The sequence below is a fragment of the Malurus melanocephalus genome, unplaced genomic scaffold (genome assembly GCF_030028575.1).
Source record: "Malurus melanocephalus ecotype Western Australia unplaced genomic scaffold, MMel_1.1 scaffold_180, whole genome shotgun sequence".
Taxonomy (NCBI): domain Eukaryota; kingdom Metazoa; phylum Chordata; class Aves; order Passeriformes; family Maluridae; genus Malurus; species Malurus melanocephalus.
Genome location: NW_026623412.1, coordinates 452,873 through 474,982, shown reverse-complemented (window position 1 = coordinate 474,982; position 22,110 = coordinate 452,873). Strand labels below are relative to the sequence as shown.

At 39.7% G+C, this 22,110-nt stretch overlaps 1 protein-coding gene across 1 annotated transcript in view; it reads left to right on the top strand.

The window, feature by feature from the left end:
* The window catches only part of PARD3B (par-3 family cell polarity regulator beta), a 391,507-nt gene that overhangs the window by 321,157 nt on the left and 48,240 nt on the right, over nt 1–22,110 (top strand). The window contains exon 21 of the mRNA XM_057372886.1: nt 19,846–19,990. Coding sequence (XP_057228869.1) covers nt 19,846–19,990 — 145 coding nt within the window. The remainder of the gene's footprint in view (nt 1–19,845; nt 19,991–22,110) is intronic.

Genomic DNA, 22,110 nt, shown 5'->3' with positions numbered 1-22,110 from the left:
AAAAAAAAAAAAGAAAACAAAGAAAAAAACAAGAGGCAATTATTTTGTGCCTCTGTATACAATAGCAATGTTTAAGCAGCAGCTGCTTCAGAAAGGGAGAGTAAAGGGAACTGGGGGGAGGGGATTGATCTTTTCCTCCTTTTCTCTGTAAATACCACTGTCTGCATCAGTGGTGATGCTTTGACCTCCTTACTACACTGCTTGAAAAGTCTCTTGCTCTTAGTGACATGTTCTGGCTCCAAAAGTGAATAGGCAGAAGCCTCATTCTCTTTCTCTGGATGCTGCTACAAATAGACTATCAATCTAAACTTGATAAGGGCTTGAGAATCCCTCCCAAAATTTAGACTCGTTGGTCAGTGTACTGGTATTTTTCACATGTCTGTGTGGCTTCTGCAATAGCAGTGTTCTTTCATACCTTTTTTTGTCTTTAATCTGCACTCTGCCCACTATCTCATTACTATTAGCTGTTGCGAATATACCAGATGTCTGAGCAACTTCATTGTTCTGTTGTTTTTCTTTTCYAAACTCTAGTGCATAGATAGATGTTATTTTCTCTTTTGTGTCAAAACTCGCCTCCAAGGAATAAGATTACAGTGTTCAGTCTTTGGCCAGTAGAAACTGAGATCTCTTTTGAGTGTTTTGTCTCAGAGTGTGATTCTACTAGCTCAGTGCATTTATAGTGAGTGGTCTGTTCTTCTTTAATGCCCACRGAACCTTAAATTAATGTCCCTTAACTTTAGGAAAACAATTTTAACAGAATTTTTTAATGTTTTCTGTATTCCCAGGGTTGAGCAATGGTACACAAAGGCACCTGCTCTTCCAAGTGGGTGGAAATAGAAAATCATGCCAAGAAAAATGTTGTTTCTCAGAAAAGATCAAAATATGCATTGTTAAAAGTGTGGCATAAACAAAATAGATTATGTAAGAATCGTGGGCCCTTGTTTGGGATGAGATCAACTCACTTTTCGGTCCATAGTTTTCCTACTGACAGTACTTTGTCTTTACATCTAAAAAGCCATACATGGATTACTAGTTTCCCCACCAACATTGATAAAAGTAGTTAGAAAGCTACAGGCACTGTATCAGCACMGTTCCTACCATGGCCACTGATGTTCTTGACTAAAACAGCACTAGGACCAAATATGTCTTTGAAGAAAACATGTTTATTTAAAATGGATCGGAGAACAACTGATTGATTCACAAGTAACAAATGTGGATGCCTTGGATTTCACATTTTTTGAAAGTACAAATTATGTCATTTGTGTAGTTACATAAGATAGAAATTGTAAATTTATGTTGCACAATCTGAAAAGCAAATGATAGCATGTGGATTTGTGTCTGCTACTCAGAAAGAAAACTGATATGCAAGTCCTGTTTCCATCAAAGTAAGTGGCAAAATCTCTGCTGATTGAGATGGGAAATCAGAATTGATTCCCTGCCTGGTTCACCCTGGAAGAATGAAGTGATATTTTCTGTTTTATACRTATTAACTTCACAGCCAGGTTACTGTAACTTGAGCTTTTCTGCCATACTCCTGCATGGCTGCTTTTGTTAACCACTTTTATTACCTTTTGGCCTGGTTTTTTGCATCATGCTATCRACAAAATTATTTTTACATTTTTTACTCCGAAGTTTAGAGCACAAAATATGGAAAAGTCTGAAACATTAATTGGACTAGACTGCAGCATTTAAAGTAACCTATTCTATCGTCCATTTACCTCCCACAAGAAATGAAAACTCTATTTTGATTTGAACTGTCACCGRTAATTTCTGCACATAAAACACATCCAGAGACAGCTTTCAAATGGAGTTGTCACTTCTTATTTAGCAGGCTGGGGACTCTCTATTGTTGTCAAACCCTCTTTGCAAAAGCATCACTAACACAMTGATTTGCACAGTTGCATGTAAGAGGAGGAATGGTTGTACAGCTTTCCATGAAACAAAAAATTGTTTGTAGCTGCTGAAATACTCTGCAGCTGAACTTACCTACTGTTAAGAGAAAATTCCTCTTTTTCTTTATGATTGCTATATTTGAGCAGATTGTCATAGTGTTTGCTGATATGGGGAGGGGTTGTTTTTAGTGTAATGGGGTTTTAGTGTGGATAGTGACAATTAACATTTAAAAGCTTGTAACCTACATTCTGTTATTATCCCTGACCTCTGCTGGACCAGAAGTTTGGCTTTAATCTCTTCACAAATTTCAAGAATTCTTAAGCAAGTRCACAGGGAATATCTCTGAGTTGTGAGTACAGAACTGGTGCCTCARAGTGTATTCCAGCCAAGATGCTTGGGTAAGGCTGCAGGGCGCTGGTTTCCAGACTGCTATTCTGATGGTGGCCAACGTGGCCATCTGGTGAGGCCGGCTGGAAGGCCCAGCTATGGCATCACAGAAGAAGAAGCTTAAAACTTGAGAACTACTATTCTTCAGCCTTTATTTTCATAACATTCCATTTGCCTTTGAACGTGATATATTTTCATAAAATAAACTTGCCTCCTGGCCTCACTTGTATTCTCAAAAATTTATGCCCTTGGAATAGGCAGTTAAATAGTAGGAATGTGTTACTTTTACGTTTTCCTCACAAGGTTGGAAAATTGACCAGGATTAGAGGGTGMAGAATTTTGGTTAGTGTGATTTGTCCATTATTGCTGTCTTCACAACCACTTATGCAGGATTAAAGAGCAAAACACAAGCTGGCAGAATGCTCTTCTGACCTAATTCTGTACCACAGCACAGATAGGAGACTATCTGCTGATCTAACTGATAAGCATGACTCTGTCAAATCCAGATGGATGTGAAAGGAGTGAAACACTGATGAGGCCCAAGAGCCACAGTTTTGGATTTTCTGCAGCTGCCTGAATCCTTTAGGTATCTTCCCTCTGCAGCTGGGGCTGGGAGGCAGGATTGGAGCGAGGGAAAACTGCCTGTTGCAGTGTGGAATCTACATAAAAACAAAACTAAAAGCTAGCATCTTAAATATTACTGCCCAAAGCAAATTGCCTGTTTTAAGGACCATCTCGTCTTCAATGAAGCAAGAGATCCAGAATGGAAATCACATTCTGATTTCTAAGCTGTATGCTAAAAGATTTGGGGCTTCTCTGTTCAGTGTGTCTCAAACTCTCTCCTGGAGAGTGATGTGATGGGGAGGGGGTTTCTTTGTTCCCACTTTTGCCTGTAAATGTACWGTATTCATGAATCAAATTTAGTGGCTATCCCATGGGGAGCAGTGAATTAGATGGGGGGGGGAAAGAGTAGTTTTGTGCATTAATGGAGAAAATCCTTGAATGTGGAAAAATGAGTGAAGGGAAAATTGTATGGTCAATGTGCTTAAGTTAGTGATAGGGCACATCCATGGGGTTTTAAACTTTGGTCATTGCAGAGAAAATGCAGCAGATGGAAGCACTCTTTTCTTTCTCCCAAATCTCATTGGGCCAGTATGCTCTCCTCTCTCTTGGGACAAGTTAGCAACCTGGACTGGATCAGCATACTCAGCTTTCTGCTGCTCCAGGAATGGAGGCTGTGATCCACATTAATGATGGTTGGCAAGCTTATAAAGCTTAGGACTAGAGAAATGAAGGGATGTTTATCTTACACTGGAAATARTAATTTTGCAGGCTGCATTCTCACAGGTATTCTGTGCATACTCTTTGCAGTTTCCTGACACCAAAGCAGTTTGGTCTATTTGTCCGGTAGCTCCATCTGCTTGTTAGTTCTTCTTAATAAAAAAAAAATGTGTATTCTGTCCACAGTGACTTTAAATAGCATTGAGGCTCACAAACTCTGGATTTGTCTTTGCAGCCTGTGTGGGCATGTTACGTTTGCCTCCTTCCTAAAACCCCAAGTATCATTGTCAGGCATCCTGTGAGTGTTGTTTCCATATTATCTTGTGCTCCCTCACCTGCTTTTACTGTTTCCCTYACTCTGCTGTGTATGGGAACAGGACTGTCTCTTTATGATACACCTCTTCAGAGCCTATTGCAAGGAGAGTTTCAGAGGCAGTGTCTGTGGCTTCTTCCAAACCAGCTCCAATGCCCTGCTCCAACCCAAGGGTGATGTGTTTCGGGTAATACTGGTGTGTCCTGAGAGCAGAGTGCTGTCTAAAGCACCCCAAAACTTCAATGCTTGCTTTTCTGCAGGTCTGCCTTCAAAAACATGAAGGAAACATGTCCTGCAGCAGTGCCATTTASTGACTCTTGAGAATATCTCTAAGTGGTGGTCACACCCTCATTTCAAAGGCAATATATGGGGCCATTATCTGAGCAAATACCGTGCATGTCACTGAAAATCCATTGATGATGATGAATTCTGGTTACTGATGACTGCAGCCAGATACAGAATAGTGAGTAGGGGGTAAAACATTAGCCCTTAAGCTCTGTGAGTTGCCCTCTGTAAACAGGTCAGGGTTTTGTAAGAGTTCAAGGAAAAGAAAAAAAGAAAAAAAAAGAAAAAAGGAAAAAAGCAAACTGCAGTCTCAGGGAAGAGGTGAGGAAATAAGGAGACAAGGGAAGAAGCAGGAATAATAAAACTAAATAAAGTATCTTCTGTGGCAGGGGGGAAAAGCAGATTGAAAGATTTTTTAGAAGAGAAAATATGAAGGATTTGAACAGTGACAGGACCTTCTCTTTGCAGACTGGCAGAAARGTGTGTGTAGAAGAGTTAATTCAGGTTCAAAAAATTCCAAGAGTTTCAGGAAAAGCTGGATTTCTTGGTTATTTTGAAACTTTTTAAGGAGAAACATGCAGGGAAACTATGGAAAAAAACATGCTGCTAGAAATCTTCTTTATCTGTTGTGGGATGAGTGCATTTGTGTTTGAAAATGCTACCATGTCAGTGTTGRTTTAGTGTCCTGAATTTCATTGCTAAATGGTGTTAACTTGTATGAATCTGAAAGAGTTAAGATTTTCTTGTTTCTAGGTAACTTCTGCTCACATGATGTGATGCTACTGTATACCACCTTTCACTAAAAAATGTACAATTCCAGAGACGGGCCAAGGTTTCATAAAGTTACCCTTCCCTAATACAAATACCTTTTTTTGAAAACACAGGCAATTTCAGGTCCTCTCATTTTCATCAACTGGTGAAARCACAATGTATTTTAGATAATTATAGTGGCAATTTGGTGCTAGAAGCACAACACATCCTGATTTGCMAAAGGTGGATGGATGATACTTCCCCTCCTTGCTTTCCTGATGATAACACCAAGTCAGTGAATATTGCTTGGCTGTGCSATGGCTGAGCAAGGTCCCTGCACAGTCAGCAGCCCCTGCATGAAAGATTTTATACTTAAATTCCAGTAGGGAATTTCAGGAGTGGTCTGAAGCCACAGTGTACAAAAGTCCTGAGTATGGATGATAGGTTCTTTTTTTTTTTATTTTGTCTTGTTCATGTTACAAAATAGAGGTGATGAAAGAAGGTATTTGTTTTCTTGGTCCTGACTCAAAGTACCTTTGCCATTAACCATTGTCCCTGCCCATCCTTTTCTGCAGTGCTCACTTGTCAGCTTTGCCCATGCTCCCCAGAGTGAGATTACTCCTCATTTTATAATGAGGAACAGGATGCTCAGGTTTTTCCATGTGCTGTCACCAAAACCAATATTCCAGCCAGACTCAGCAGCAATGATGGCAGCACACAATAATAACCATCTCACATGTGATTTAGATTAGCTGCTCTGCTGTTTAGTTCATACAATGTCTCAACAGCATGATCTGATTTGCTGTTTTCATATAATCCATCATTAATTCTTTGAGTTACAAAATGACATTTTTTAGTAGCAGATGGAGGCAAATGAGCTCCCCTACATTCAGAAGGGAACTTCACTTTCTCTGACTGCAGTTATGTCACTTTATTGATCTGATTTTTATTTTAATTGTGGTTTCTTGTAACAAGTATGAGGATTTTGGGGAGCAGTAATGCTTCTATGAGAAGTGTTGACTTTAAGGCTGCCTTTCAGCATAGGTACAACTAAGTAGTAATCAGCAGCTGCAGAGCTCCAGCTCTGATGGTAAGGGAAGAGAGGAGTGGGTGTTTCAGCAGCATGCACAGATTGCCTCCTCCTCCTCCAGCATCTGAGGAAGCTGCTGTTGTGGCTGCCAGAGGAAGCTTTGGAGCTTGTAGAGGACAGCTGTGGCACCCACATGGCTCCTGTCACTGGTGGCAGCAACAGCAATGGGAACCAGAATCTCTACCACATAATCTACCACAGGCAGTGCAGGAGARCAAAGAGGAGTGGCTCTTTGGGGAGCCAGAATTGTTTCCAGGGCCTGGAAAGAGAGGAGAAAGGGAACAGAGGTAGAGAGTTGCAGGGAGATGGGGAGGCTGTCTCCTTTCCGCCCTTCCCATACAGGAAAGGTGCAGAAGCTCTGCACCCACTCTTCCCCCATCTAGCAGTCCTTTGCTAACTGTCTTCCCCTGCCTAAAACCTTTTGGTCTTTGCCTGCCCTCCTTCCCTTTTCTCCTCACAGCYTGTTGGAATCTTCCCTGCCTCCCAACAAAACTTGCACTGCAGTTGCTGATTTGCATTTTGCCACCTCACAAATGAGAACAAATTAAACTACTTTATCTCGATCATTTGCGCAGCAAAACGCAATTTGCTCGTGTTGCTGCAGGTCTTTGAGCCAACTCTGTTCTGGACACTTTTATTACTTTGCAATCTAATCTGCTGAATATCTCAGATCCTCTTGCATTGAAAGAAAATGTGTTTTTAAGACAAWTTTTTTTAAAATCCAGCTGTGTATTTATGCATGCAGAAACCCACAGTGATATACATGTCATCATATATCTGTGTGTATGTATGTACCTGTATAATAAATAAAAAATACATATCACACTTYGAAAGTCCACACCTAACTTGCTAATGTCAGCTACAGTTGATGGACAGCCAAGTCAGAYTCTTTTTATAGTCCATTTCTAAAATGAAACCATAAATTTTAAACCCAGGCTTCATCATTGCAGAGAAAAAAGCTTTTCCAGCYTATTGATGAAATATAACATTTGATAGAATTTATGAGGCCCAGATTCAGGAGGATAATTTGCAGAGCACTTAAAGCTCCTTTTTCCTGCCCTTTGCCCTCCCTCCTCTCAAATACACATACCAAAAAAAAAAGCCATTAGTAATGAAAAATTATTAAGAAATATTTTTCTTGATTCCATACAAATGTCAATTTGTGAGACAGAAAGAGGAAGCAAACAGTTGCAGGAGCTCTTACAGTAAAGGGGTCTAAGTAGAGCCAGGCTGATTRTATGAGAGGAATACTGCTTTTTACTGATAAATGCACGGTGTGATTATTTGCTGTAATACAGTCATTTATAATGTGTCTCTGTGTGTGTGCATGATTTTTAATAGAACCGGATGGAATTTATTTTTTTTATCACATTGAGATATTCACAAACCAGCCGCACAAAGTTAAAAATAAAACTGATACCCGGCTTCTTGGTATCTTGATAAAGTTTCCTTCTGGCTTGTATTACCAGAGTGATAATTTCAGAGGAAAAACATCTTCTGTAACTTGTGATCACAGTATCTGTCAAATGGTAGGAAATGAAGAAAACTGCCAGACAGTATCAGATTTATTAACAGCTCTAAGAAAAGCAAAATTAATGCRTTTTCTCTTCTTTGATGGGTTGAAATGTCCATGTGCTATACTTATCTTAATGGACAAGTGAAGGAAGTAGCACTCATCAATTAAGTCTCTCATTAAGCTGACTACAGCTTAATCTGCAGCACATGCAGGAGAGCTGTGTGTGTGTCAGGCTGTACCCTCAAAGGTGTGGTGGTTGTTATGGAGTGCTCATGCCACAGATGCCAGGAGCAWGCCAGCTTTGTGCTGCCTTGAGGGACATGGAGCTCCCTGCTGGAGCAGGGAAAATGCAGTCCTGTAGGGCAGGGATGGGGACAGCCAGACAAACAGGTGGTGCCAGTTGTGCCTGGGGAGCTGCTGGCCTGACTTCCATTGGAAAACTCTACTTGCACGTGTTGATAACCAGTCTCCAACCATTTGGGTTGAAAATGCCTATGTAGGAGGTGTGCTGAAGCTGAATTTTTATGGCATGAGATAACACTGGGATTTTTTTTGGCGGGAGGGAGGACATAGCTGGAAGGAGGAGACAACAACAGGTTGTTTTTTTCTGTGCAAAAAGTAAAAAGAAGMAGCATATATTCTTTTAACAAGAATCTGTCATCTTTCCATATGCTGGAATGGGGTCTTTATATTTTGGAAGGRAACACAGCCTAATCTTATACCAGACTGTGGCTTTTGCCACCCCTAGAACAGTGACAATTTGACTAGGCTATAAGATTCAGAGTACTTCCCACACACATGATAGAAACTTGGCTGCTAACTTCACCAARAGTGCTTGTCCTGAACTGCCAGAGCAAATACATGTTTTTCCAGTAGCAGGTTCTGGCTGTAGGGGCCAGAGAGACTCCTGTGGCAGGAATGAAGGGATGAGGTGAACAGGGCATGATCAGTGTTCCTAGGCTCTAACACCCCACTTTCCAGGGAGGAAGAGGGTGAGCTGATTTGAATGCCCTAAAAATGCCAGGGCCAAGACAAGAATAGGATCAAAAGAGAGGCTGGAGCAGYTAGAGGATGGGGAGAATAAAGGGAACTGCTGAGGCAGGCCATGGCTGTGGACAATATGTGGATGCTTCAAAGTAGAGAGAAATTTGCCAATACTGCATGTTTGATGCTGTGTTGGTGTGTCAGACATGAGCACCTTGTTTGAACCAGTGCTGGAAGGAGAAGTGCTGGTGGGTGTCCCATGTCCCTCACAGCCCCATCCTCACTGGCAGCTGTTTTGTGAAGTGTTTCTGGGAGATGGGTCTCAAGGMGTGCTGGAGGGAGTCATTCTGACCCAGGAGCATCAGGGGAGGTGTTTCTCTACTACAGCTGCCTGTGGGACAGAGATTTGCTTGTATGGGAAGCCAGTAAAGGTGGAGGAAATCAGCACCGTTGACTGAAAGATAGGAAGGAAAAGGCTTCCAAGATCAGAGCAAGGAATTGGGGCAGCAAGACAAAAACAGGTGGGAAAGGATTTGTCAGGTGTGTCTCTAAACATGGCAGTCGAAAGCATGTGAGATTCATTCTGTAGAGWCAAAGGTGAGCCTGAAGCAGAGAACCTGCTCCAGCATTTCTGGGACTCCCAGCCAAACACAGAGAGATAGGCTTGATCTTCCTTTCCCAGGCAAGGTATGCCAAGAAATGTTCTGTGTTGTTTGGAGATTCCATTACTTCATTTTTTTCCATTTTAACATTTTTCAAAGCAATTATTAAAGAGGAGTAGGGTTTACCTTCAGTCTTAAACACTTCTGTTCTCCAAGTGGAAAAGTGGGAGTAACTTCCTATCAGAAATGCAGTGGAATTGCAGCTCTAACAAGGAGCTAGAAAAATAATGCATGTCTGGAAGTCCAGGAGCTTCTGTTGGCTGCATAATGCAAAGTAATAATGTTACACTGCTAACTTGAGGCATCCAGGTTCAGAAATACTTCTCCAAAATCTATAGAGTTATAAAGAGTTTAATTCTGTCGATGCAGAGTTTGTGATGAAATTTGCTTGGAGGAACGTGCACTCCTCAGTCGATGAATGCAACTTACCCAACAGTGGTCCCAGGGCCCAGCTGCACTGAGGGAATGCCCAAGGAGGAAGGCTGCTGGAAGGGAGAATGGGGTGACCTTGGAGGCAGCAGAACTTCRCAAAAATCCATCTACCAGTTCAGCATCTGGCAGGGTTTTTGTTGAGCAATAGCCACAAGCTAAATTTGCCATATATAATTCCTGAGAGAAGCCAGTGGTAAGTGATGTTTTGATTTTTGAGTGTGTTYCTGTGAAACTGCTCAAATCTCAGCTGTAGTTTGCAAATACTGCYCTATCAGAGAACCAAAATGAATTTACCTTCAGGCTTGTCCCCATAGTAAGATTGCCATAAACTTTTTAGCCCCTTGCACTATTACAGTGTAGAAAATATAATTAGGCCTGTTTCTCTTGCACATCTGTTAAATGTTTCATATGTCATTTTAGCATATATTCTGAATAAGTGAACTTTATCTCATGGTACTGGAGTTAGGCTCTTCTGAAGAGTGTGCATGGATTGTACTCTCTGCAAGAATGTGTTATAAGAGGCATTGGAGCAGGCTCAGCAGTGCTTTTGCTTTGCTGTGCCTTGCACTCACAGCTAGCAAAATGTGTTAGAAATAATTTAATTTGTTGTCTTTGCTTTTCCTTCGCTTGTAGTYGGAGCATTAAATGCTTTCCGTGTAAGACTTCCACGCTTCACCTTGCATGTGCCAGTGGCTTAATAAGAGCATCTGCTGTCTTTCTGTAGCAAATCTGATGGTTTTTCTATGCACATATATTTAGTTGTACATATAAATAGAATCCAGGCACTCTTAGATGCATATGAAAGTGTACATCAGATTGAAATGGTAACAGATGAGGTTTTCTGCAGTTCCATTTATGAAGTATCAAGTTAAAAACAAAGCTGTGAAGTTGCCAGAAAACTTTTTATTTCTGTAGCCAAAGGCATATGCTTGTACAGCCTAACCTAGTTAGGTCTCTGACATGTTCTCAGAATGGTCAGTATTTCATGTGTTTTGTCGTTGTCTGGACCTGTTTTTTTGTTATGGTTGGGCTTTTATGCAGCAGAAAGTAGGAAAGCACTGCTCCAGATGTCTGGCTCCTTTCACTGACTTTGTTGCTGTCTACAGCAAAATTTGAGTTTTAACTCTACAGAGCAAATTCCTTTTGAATCTTTGGATACCCTTAAACAGTATRGTACTGGAGTACGTGTAAATGTCTACAAAGTACAGTGATTGGAGTGGCTGGTTTAAGAGGAGCCATAAAATGGTTCCAGCTGGAGTGCATTCTTTAGGTAAGCTCAAAATACACTCCAAATTGTCAGCACACTACTCAGAGAAAAACACGAGAAACAAATCATCTTTAGTGTGCTTTGCTTCCCTTAATGCACATAAGGGTAGTGCAAATGGAAGCTGGTCAATTTTCAACAGTTTGTGTAAAATTGTCCCCAGGTTTTGCTTCCATGCCTCAGCCTTCGCGAATAAATGCRTCACGCGGGGTTGTAAGTATACCTTGTGTATTTCTGTGGTCATAATGTCGTCTGTATTTCAAAAAATATTGTATCTGYCCATGAATATTTATATGGAACTGGGAGCTTTGGTTCTTGCAGTTTTTAATAAGCATTGATGGTGTTACTGGTTTATACAGAGCATTCAATATGCTCCATCAAAATGGCAGGTCTAATTARGTTCCTTGAATTAGCTAATGGATTTTGAGAAAGATAGCTTACCAAGCTCTTACAGCTGTCCAAGATATTCCTGCCATGGCAGAAAGACAAAAGGCCACTGGAAGCTACAGACTTGAAAGCTTTAGAAATGCAGCTGACAGTTCAAAAAAGATAAATTATATTTGTATTTTTTTTTCTGTCAAAGTCCTAATACTGGATTAATGTTATCCCTGTAGTGAGCATTTGTTGAAAACACCCCCAAAAAGCCAACTTTATGGTAAAGATGTGTTTTAACTGTGAGATCTGTGCTTTTCCCTGATGCTTTGCACATGATGTGAAGTCTGTTTTATTTTTAAAGTAAAGGCTATATCTGTCATAGAATTATATACACAGAGACTTTTTTTTTTTAAATTGAGGTTGAGTTCTCTACCTCCTTTCTAGCTAGGGCAGGTATTAAAAAAGCAAACCACACAGAGGATTAGTTGCTGCCACTCTGCCTGTGGCATGGATTGGCATGTATRTAACAAAGAGCAGATGACATAGTCTCTAGTGTGAAACTTGGAGAAATAATTTCTGAGAGAAAATGGGTAGTTACTCTGGGCTTTGTAGTTTTCAACAAAATGTGTTTCAGAACACAGGCAGCAGCATCTTCTGTGAGGGAATTCTGAGATCCTCAATTCTTCTCTCACAAGGGAGAGCAAAAATGAAGACTGCACTGAATTGTCACCTTCTCCCTCCTTTCCCTTCTGCTTTYGCTTTGTGTGTGGTAAAGAGAATTCCTGAGGGACTCTTGAATGGCTAATTCATTGGAAGTTTRTAGTTATTTCAGCTTTAGTGATAAGCTTAATAAACAGTAGTGAAAAAAGCCTGTAAGTGAAAAAACCTAGCTGCCAGYTGCAGGTTGGTGTGATTGCCTTTAAGAAATAGAGTTACATTTCTACACTAGAGTTTAGCATTAAGCATTTGCTTTGTTGAATTGTTAAAGCTGCTGTAAATGGGGTTTGGAGGGCTGAAAATCTGCTGTGTTGATGTGACCTATCTATTGTAAATATGCCAGCTGCTTTACATCAGTAAAGTAAAATATCCCCTCCCAAGCTGTGTTGTAATACAAAGTGCCAAAAAAGGCAATTTAAGTACTTTGCTGTGTAAATCCAGATGAAATTACCTTGGAGAGAAGGCCTTCAATTATGCCTCACACGTGACTTCTGCAYGATGGATAAAAGGCGTAATTAATATCATCTTTAGTGAAGAAACCAGAAACTGTTGCATTGTCTAGAGGCTACTGAAAATACCAGGAAAATCTGTTTTTCATTATTTTCATTGTGTATTGTTTATAGAGAGTTTGGTTGTTGTCAGCAGCCGAGTCCCTAATCTCCCTTCTTTCAGAGCCCTTTGGAGACAAGTGCATCTCATATCAACAAGACAGCAGTAAACTGGTCCCAGGCCAGAAACAGACATTGCCATTAACCAGCCTGAACTGGAAAGGCATCTTTTTTTTTATTATTAGTTAAGATCTGGTGATTGCCTACTTTGATGAGGCATAATACATTGAGAAGAGAAAAGGAAAAAAATTTCTTTTCTTTGAAATGAGGATGACAATCTGGCTACAAAAATGAAAATGTCTGCCTTTTTCTCTTCCTACTCCATTTTAAATAATGTGTTTCAGTTAGAATAGCACGTACCATATCTGCTTACAGTGAAGTTTAACTTTAGCATGCCATTTTTTTTCCATAAAACAACAAATTAGGCTATACATCYCATTACTTCTGGCCAGCTTTAGTCAACTATAAGTTATAAAGGAGCGTAACAGAGATAAGAAGTGGCTGGTTTGAAAAGATGATGCTCATTTGAATGTCTAGGCCGTCTGCCATGGAAAACAGATGAAGGTGTTGTATATCATGTGAAAGGAAGGAAACGTRAAGGGTTGCTGTGTGTCAAGCCATTGAGAGATATTTTATAAACAGTTTGGAAAAACTGAAAGTGATACAAATCTGTTGGTCTCAATCTTCAAATGGTTCTTTTGAGGCTTCTGTAAACATATTGTGAGCTATTTGAGGAAGGAAAAGGTTAATGACATTGCTAATTCATATCATGCAAGGTTCTCTTTCCTTCTTTCTTTGTAATGAGTCTGTAGGAACCTGAGAATATCATCTTCTCTCTTTCCACTAAGCTCCTAATGCCAAGAGGTCAGTAGTGATGTTACAGGGTCAATAGGACTCAATTTACATCCAGACAAATGGTAGTCATGTGCTGCCCTAGGAGGCTTTGACCTTTTGGACAAAAGTGGTTGTACTGCTTTTAGGTTAGCTAAAGAATTGAAAGGTGACAGCGTTATGTTCCACTGAAGCACAGTTACGATTTCTTAAAATATTTTAAAGCAGATTAAGATTTAAGCTTTAATAAATTGGACTTTAATAAACAGGTTMAAGTAAATGTAAATAGCTTCTTCTGTGCAATTTGGTTTTCTGCAGTTTGTTTATGATTCTTTATGTGTATTTATGACCATAAAAATGCATCCCTCTAATGCTTTTCATGTGAGTCCATCTGTGCAGACCTTCTCAGATAGTCCTAAATGGAACAGGGCTCAAAGTCTGCCCATTGGTCACTTTGCACAGGTGTCCAAATCAAGTGTCCTTGKAGAGCCCCTTTCCATTGAGAAAGACAGGAATTGTGTATAGATGGAGAACATTCCTGCCCAGRGCAAGAAAGCAGATGTTGTGGAGACCAGTAAAGCTGTATGCATGGTTCCAGTTCCTGGAAAAATGTGATTTGTAAGTTGGGTCCACAGTGTGGGGTGTTTGTAGCCAAGACCCAGGCTGGCTTTGGCTGAACATCCCAGGTGATTCCTGGACCTTCAAGGTGCTGTCAGTGATGCCAGCAAGGCACTATCAGTGATGTCAGCAAGGCATTTCTGACAAGTTTTCCCTTGCAATACCATTTCCTTACTCGAGTGCATATGAAAATGAGCAAATGTTTGTTTCTCTCTAAAATCCCTTTGGTGGTGACAAAGATGAAAGCTGAAATATTGTAGAATTATGTTCTTACTATTGATTATCTTTTTATCATTTACCACCATTCTTTTTATTCCTTCTTACTATTGAGGTTGCAGAAAAATCTTCATAAGCAATGTAATACTTGAGGGTAGAAATGCAAGGGCTGGAACTGAAAGAGTAACTTACTCAAATATTTATTTGTTGCAATTTCAAAATGGAAGTTTTATCCTAAGTGAAAGATATTCTTACATGCTCTGTTGGACAGCTTTATACTGTATATCTTTGTAGACCACTGTATTCTTTCAGTGTGTAAAATTAGCTTTGTTTTTTAGTAGATTGTGAATGGAAGATTGTCCATCTCTCGAGTCTCCTAATCGCATTCTGTCTTGGATTTGTTTGTTAATAGAAAATTCTCTAAAAGAATAATTTTCCTTTTTTTTTTTTTNGTTTGTTTCTTTTATTTGGAAGCACCAGTTGTTTGCTTAAGGGGCTGACAGTCAGCTGGGTGAAAACAGTGTTTGAAAGTGGCTGGCAAAAAAAGCCCTGTGCAATATTAATGTGTCTAGGAAAACCACTGGAAACAAAATGTTTATTGCCTCTTTAAATGTATGTTTATATATAGCTTTAAGTGGTTCATTTTACTTTGTATATACAACACTTGTTTTTAATTCTGTATTATCAAGAAAACTGCAGTAAGARGTCACTAATTTTAAAAATGTCATTTGAGCTTGAGTGATGGAAATTCAGATTAGCAACTCAGAGGAAGAAGACCAAGGAGATTTTATTGTGCAAAACCTGAGCCATACCTATTAAATACTGATTATGGTGTTTGGATTCTTTGAAAGAAAATCTAGTCTGTCATACTGGTGGATATATAATGTTATTGCTGTGGTGCTGGYTCACCTCTCTCTTCAAAGATGATGGGGCAAAATTTCAGTCATATTTTATATGATGTTGGAGAACTTGAATCTCAGTCTCTGCTCTTATTATGGTTCCCTTTTTTTTTATTTTGGGACATCTGTTGCAGCTGTATCCATTTAGGCTGTTTCWAACTGGTCCCTTTGCAGTCACAGTGGGCAAGATGGGCACTGTGTGATGCTTCTGACAGGGCACAGGAGAGTGATTTCTGGCCATTGTTTATCCAGTTGGTGGTACAGCCCCAGCAGCTGTGTTGGAATGATTGTGTGGGTTAGAATGATAGCACAGAATTGTTTTTATCCTTCTCCCAAGGCAGAATAAAGCTTTGGTGTTCAGGACTGTATTTAACAAAACTGCAGAATAAATGASAGGAATGTGCTTTTTCCTATTTAGAATGTTCCTGTAAGATTTTTTCTTCATTTAAAAAAAAAAACAAAAAAACAAACCTTTTAGTGTGTGCAGCTTCTTGGAAGAATTGTTGAACTTCTCTTAAGATTGTTTATGGCTTAGGATTTTGGACATGTTTTGTTACTATTGTTTGAAATCARCACCTGAGTCTTCACAACTCTTTTTGCAGTTTCTCAGAGATTTATTCCTACACATTGTTTTAAACTTCCCTGTGTCAGCTGCTTCTGAATCAGTTTCCTTACACCTWCCACAATTTTAGGAAATCATTCTGAAATCAATTGGAAAATGCAGAGTGGATGGTTCTCTCACAGTCTTGTGACACAGAGAAGTCTGTGGGTAGATTAAAYGTTGGATCCCGGGGACCTTTGATGGTGGAGGGAATGGTAAATGTGTGCTTGCATGGTTCTCTGAAAAACATGTAGCAAAGCTCCAGAGCCATGCCAGGGAAGCAAGTGTGCMCAGAATTGTAGATATGATGAGGACTGTAATATTTATATCTCCTCRAGGAGAGACCACTGCATTAAATGTAAAGCTACTGTAAAAGAAATCTGTCTGCTGTACTTACTAGGCTTGCTGAAAAGCTTCAGTAAGTATCCTTAATAGAAGCTGACTTTGATTAGAGTATTGTTTTTATATTTCCTCTGTAAGTTCAGGTTCCTTTTCAGCATAAATAGTCATGCATCTGAAACATTTGAACGGGTATTCATCTGCTGTTTCCCTGTCTGAGAACTGCTATCTGATCAAACCAATATTTTTTAATTATGTATTTATAGGCAGATGGGAGAATAGTTTACAGTCAATGTATGATCTTCTCTGCAAATCTTGGAATATTGTGTTGGTTTTTTTTTTTAATATTGCCTTATCAGTTTCTTTTTTTTATTACTGATGACTTCATTCTGTTTGGATTCAATGCTTCAGTTTCTTTGGGGTAAACTAATAGATTATGTATGCGATATTTGCACAGTGCTGATTGAATTCATCTGGTGRGTTTGAATGTGGTTCATATATTCACATAATTGTCAGGAGCCAACTTGAAATTCAGAGCTGTTTCATGAGCATTGCATAGGGCATCATATTTTTCTCACTTCACTCAGGAGTGGGTAAAACTTTSATGGCAAGCTAGAATGCAGCTCTTTTCAAAAGGCAGTAAATGTCTTTTATGCTTATGCCTATAAACTATGGTGGAAAAAAGAAAAAAAAAGTTGTGGTTCTTTAGCTGTATCCTGAAAATATGAAGCAGATGTACTGACCCTCTTCCTACCTCTTCCCTCCACATTTCTAACAAATTCTGAACCTGCTGGCCATTTTTGACCAGATTTGACTGATGACTTGATATTCAAGAGATACCAGAACACTGAGTTTCGTGAAAATAAGCAGCCCGCTRGAGAGGCCCAGATGAATGCTTTTGCTGGAGAGCAACACTGCAGTGTGAACCATTATCAGACACAAGAGAACCCACAGGAGAGAAGCACAGGAAATCAGACTTCACAGAGCTGCTTGTTTCCACAGAGATTCTGCTTGTGTTTTCACACTAATCCAGATGGATAACTTTCCATGTGCTGCTATCTTTCATTCAAATGTTCCTACTCATTCTCATGATTAGGGTTTGTAGTTTAATACCGCGTGTCAGAGGTTTGCCAAAGCAAAATCTGTCAGGCCCTGTCTTGTAATATATATAATCAGCATTGTTAGGAAAATTAATCCACAAGCACCATAGGTTTATGTCCAAAAAGGAGACAGAGGAGTCCCGCAACTTTATTCATGAATTAAGGGAGAGGTCATGGGCATTTCCCATGGGGTCTCTCAAATTCATAGAGGACGCAGCCTCCTTTTATCCCAATTTCCCAGCCTCATTTCCCTCTCTCTTTCCCCATTGGCTGAGGTACTGGAGAGGTACAGGCTCCCCAAACGCCTGATGAAACCCCCCTTCTATCATCCATTGCCCCTTTTCAATATACATCTCTGTGTCTCTGCTCTTGTAGTCTATTAACATAGTCTGGGGTAAGTCAATCAAAGGAATTCCTATGGAAATCCTTCCTATTGTTTCCTTCTATCTCCCAGTATCAGCCTTATCTTACCCCCAGAGTCAGTCTGTTTGTAAAGACACTCCCTTCTCATTCCTTTCAGCACRAACTCTGCAGCACCACTTCCACTTGCTGGCTCAAATGGTTTGAGCAGATGGAAGTTCACCTACAGGAGATCTACAGTCAGTGGAGCACAGGCTCCTGTTACTTTCTCTTACAATATATCAATCTCAGATTTAATTTAAAAAGCAGGGAGAAAACCCAACCTGTGTGGTATTTTCAGATTGCCTCTTCAGCCAAAGAACCTGGAGGTAGAAAGTCATTAGCCCACTGGTGMCAGGTGCTGTATACTTTGCAGAGAGCTGCAGGGAGCCACATTGGCTGGAATGAAACGTTGTCTGTATTTTCTGTGTTTCCCTCTTAACCAGCACTTCTTAGGGCAATGATGTTGGCAAAGCAACAGGGACAATCCTTTGGGCCTTATCTGTGTGTTAGCAGCCCTCATTAAACACTTTATCTGTACTCACAAGTAATGTCAGGAGATTTCACAGGYATTGTACTGCTCATGAGCTATGGACCAAGCTTCACTGTTCTAAGTGATAGTCCCCATTAGCTAGACCTCAGCTTCAGTRTTTTGCAAGCTGGAAATGGTTTTCTACTGTTTGACAAGAATTCATGCAAGGGACAGAGGCATTTATCTGTGGAAGGAACAAAGGTGAAGAGGGAATATACTTTTTTTTCCTCAGTAGTCCACATAGTTTGTGCAAGCTTTCTGCACTGTCCTGGCAGATCATGAAAAATTTCATATGCTCTGGAAGATTTCAGTCAGTCAGCCAGAGAAGCCTGAAACCTYRGGGACTTTGCAGAGTGGATGGATARCATAGGTTCCAGGAAAGAAARTCATTATGTTTTTCATGGAAACATACTGGTGCCACAAGTAAACATCAATCCTGACTGCATATTCAGTTGCGTTTTCAGCCTGTGTGAAATTTCCCTTCATTGATAGTTAATTTCCAACCAGTCTAGATTGCTAACAGGTASTAGAAACTAACTATTGTTGAACTAATGGATTTATGTCCAATATTTTATATGTGCTGTGTAAATTCAGTTTGCTATGCAAATCCTATAAAGTCTTCCCTAGATTCTGGCACAGTCACAGCAGAATGCAGTGTAGCAAGATGCTCCACTGAGTCTGTGCTCATATGAATAAATCTTTGTCTCTGTAGTCCACTGTTGGTGAGGCAGAGTTAAGTTTGTAACTTAAGAGAATATATGGTGATGTRCTGCAATTACAATGCTTTGAATTTAGGAGCAGCCACAAATTAATTGTATAATTAATAATTCGCTGTGAATGCCAGTAAATGCTACTTAGCCGTGCAGTCAGTGCTCACTCCAGTGCTGACTACAGCAGGGCTGGAAATAGCTGCAGGAAACTTTTAATTCATTCATTTTAAATATGACCAAAGTTTTCAATTCTTAGCCATTTTCAAGATTTTATTTAAAACTTCCTGGTTATGTCTTGAGCTTCCACAGTTGTATGAGTCGATGTGTAAAGTGTTAGAAGTCTCACTAGGAACAAAACCCAAGAAAGGCAAGTGTTTAACTTTAGATAAACTAAGCAACTCCACTGGATTTACCAGAGCAGTTTGCAGTGTATGCAGTTCAGCATCCAAGTGAGTCTTYGTGGATTACTAAGTGAATTACTATATAATTATCATTTTAAAAAGATGGTGTCAAGATTTAATGGTGTCTCCCCTGGATTTTCATGGCTGATGTTTAAGTTCTTTGTATAATTGTGAGGGAGTTTGTTTTTTTTAATGAGACAGAATTGTTCTATGCTTGTCTGTGAATAATGATTTATTCTTTACCTAGAACCTGTGTAATTTTAGGGAAATWCCACATTTAGCATGGGAGCAAAAGGAAACATATTTTGTCAGCTTATCATCGTCATCATTATTATGAAAATATGATAGTCATTTATAGCTGCTCACAGGAATGTTAAAAGTTTTCTTGTGCTCCCCCATCTGTCTGCTTCCATCTGTTGTCTCTTGTCTTGTACTGGAATTGTTAAGTTTTTTGGACAGGGACAGCCTTTTTTAAAAGCAGGGATCAAGTTCACAGTAAGCAGCTTTGTTAATATAAGAGAGCTGATATGGGCCAGTGGGARCTATGCAAATCAGGAAAATTCATTTGTCTCAGTCTGGCAATTTGTTTGTACCTGGTGTTCATTCATAGGAGTTTCATTTAGCATTTTTTTTTCCCCCCAGTGGCTGCACAGGTAGTGGGAATGCTGACCGTATCCAGAGGTTACGGAAGGAGTACCACCAGGCCAGGAGGGAGGGTCTGCCTTTCTATGACTATGACGATGACGACGACGGAAGGACTCAGCTGCCCGACTACGACCAGCGTTGGGTAGGTCCATTATGAGCTGCAAAGTACTTTTGCAATGTTCAGAGTTAGCAGAAGGTGCTGATTCGTTTGTGCTTTCCAGAAATCCTGTATCAGTTTAACATGAATTTAGGGAGTTCATAAAAATGGAGAAATCCGTAATGCCAGCCCGCCAAAGAAAATGTTAATATGAAACCTTGGCTAAAATAAACTTGTCTGATCACTGTGTTTGATTTAGGCCCAAGTTCCCTCTCTTTAAGCCCAAGACAGAGAGTCACTGCCAAACTTTGTCACATGTGGTAGCATCAAGGCTTTTCAGATGGATTTGTGGTGCTCTGGCACTTCATCCAGTGATTCTCTGGGTCAACAAGAGCCTTAGAAGAGGAGACTCACCGTGCTTAGCTGCAAAGTGAGAGGGAGGAAATAGAGGCATGTCTGCCCTACCCTTCCTGCTACACACTGGACAGTAGTGGTCTGGCCACTTTACAGCCTTTCAGTAACTTTCATAAAGTGAAAAATGTAATAATTTGCTCTTCTGCCATCAAAAGATCTTAAAATATTCATACCAACACTATAGAATTGCTGCAGGCATGGTGTATTCCCTGTTTTACATCTAGGACTCACACAACACAGGGACGTATTATCTATCCTACTACTGAAGAGTAACCGATACCCTGCAGAAGAACCAGAGATCAAATCAACACTACCAGATTTTTGAATGTGTTAAATAAATGCAGCAGCCATATTGCATGGATACTCAAGAGCTCTGCCTGAGAAAGTTTTGGACTTGGACTATGTCTCTTTATAAGTAAATATAATCAACCAGAATTCAAAAATGTAACTTTGATAAAATGCAATTTATGTTAAATTTGAAATTTTAGTTTAAAAAGGGACAGAATTTCTTTAAAAATCTTAAGAATCTATATACATCTGAATTTTGAGCTAACATTGGTTTTAGTGTCTCCAGACTATCAGTGTGAATGCTGAAGTGCAATCTGCAATGACAGGGGTGTAGTACAAGACTTCATTGCGATAACTGAGAGATACAAAGTTAAAAGGGGTGGTTTTAAATAAATTATCATATATATTTGTTCATTAACTCCAAAACTGTCGTTGTATGTATTATTATGATTCAATTACCAAGTGTCMTATGTGAAATAATTCTTTCCTTAGAGCAGTTAACTTTAATCCACTGCGTTAAATTTTGTGATCCAAATTTGTGAGTCAATGTACTTGCCATTCTTCTTCTGAATTACTTTTGTAAACTAAAATAAGAATATGCATCAAATGTGTCTTTCTGTGTAAGTGTCCTGACAGGCCTCAGACATGGTCAGKGCTACCTCTTTAGCAGCCTGAGTATTTCTGCTTCTTATCTGAAACTGATAAAGCTTTACTGACGCTCAGAGGAGGYTGAGATTTATGATCCAGTGTAGTTTCACAAGATTCACTGAGGTTTCTTCTAGGTAATCCTCTCTAAGCCCTTCCTGTTAGGTATAATGCCCAGTGATTAYTCATTTCCAAAGCTTTGCTCTTCCTGTGAAACATGTTGTCCTTAATCAAAGCATCTGAAAGGGTGCTTTAAGTATCTCAATCTTGAAATGATTCATGATAGTGGCACCAGAATTGCTGCTTTTTCTTTCAATGCAGAATATTTGTAAATAGTTTGTTGTGAGGAATGCAGTCTGCTCAAAAATCAGAGTTTACCTTGAGGGCTTTACTGCTCTGAAGTTCATTGCTGCAACAGTTSTTGTTGAAGTGGTTTATAAATTTCAAAGACTTCTGGTCTCTTCACTGCAACAATATCACCCATTGATCCATCCAGCCTTGTTTTCCTGGRCATTCTCTTTTAGTCTGGAAAATACTGCAGCCAAAGCTTGCTCTCTTTTGACTCATGGCTGAAAGTTCTACTCCTGCATGTAGTTTTACCCTTAAAATAACTATGTTGCAATCTACAGAGACAGAAAAAAAAAAGGCAAAAAGAGGCAACAAAAATAGAATCAAAATATTAAAAAGAAAACAAATGTCWCAGAGCATCTTGCCAGGAGAGTCCTCAAGCTATTTTTTAAGCACTGCCTTCATTCCCACCTTGGGCAGCTGACCCTCAGCACTACTGTGGTAACACAGACTGAACAACAGCTGATTTT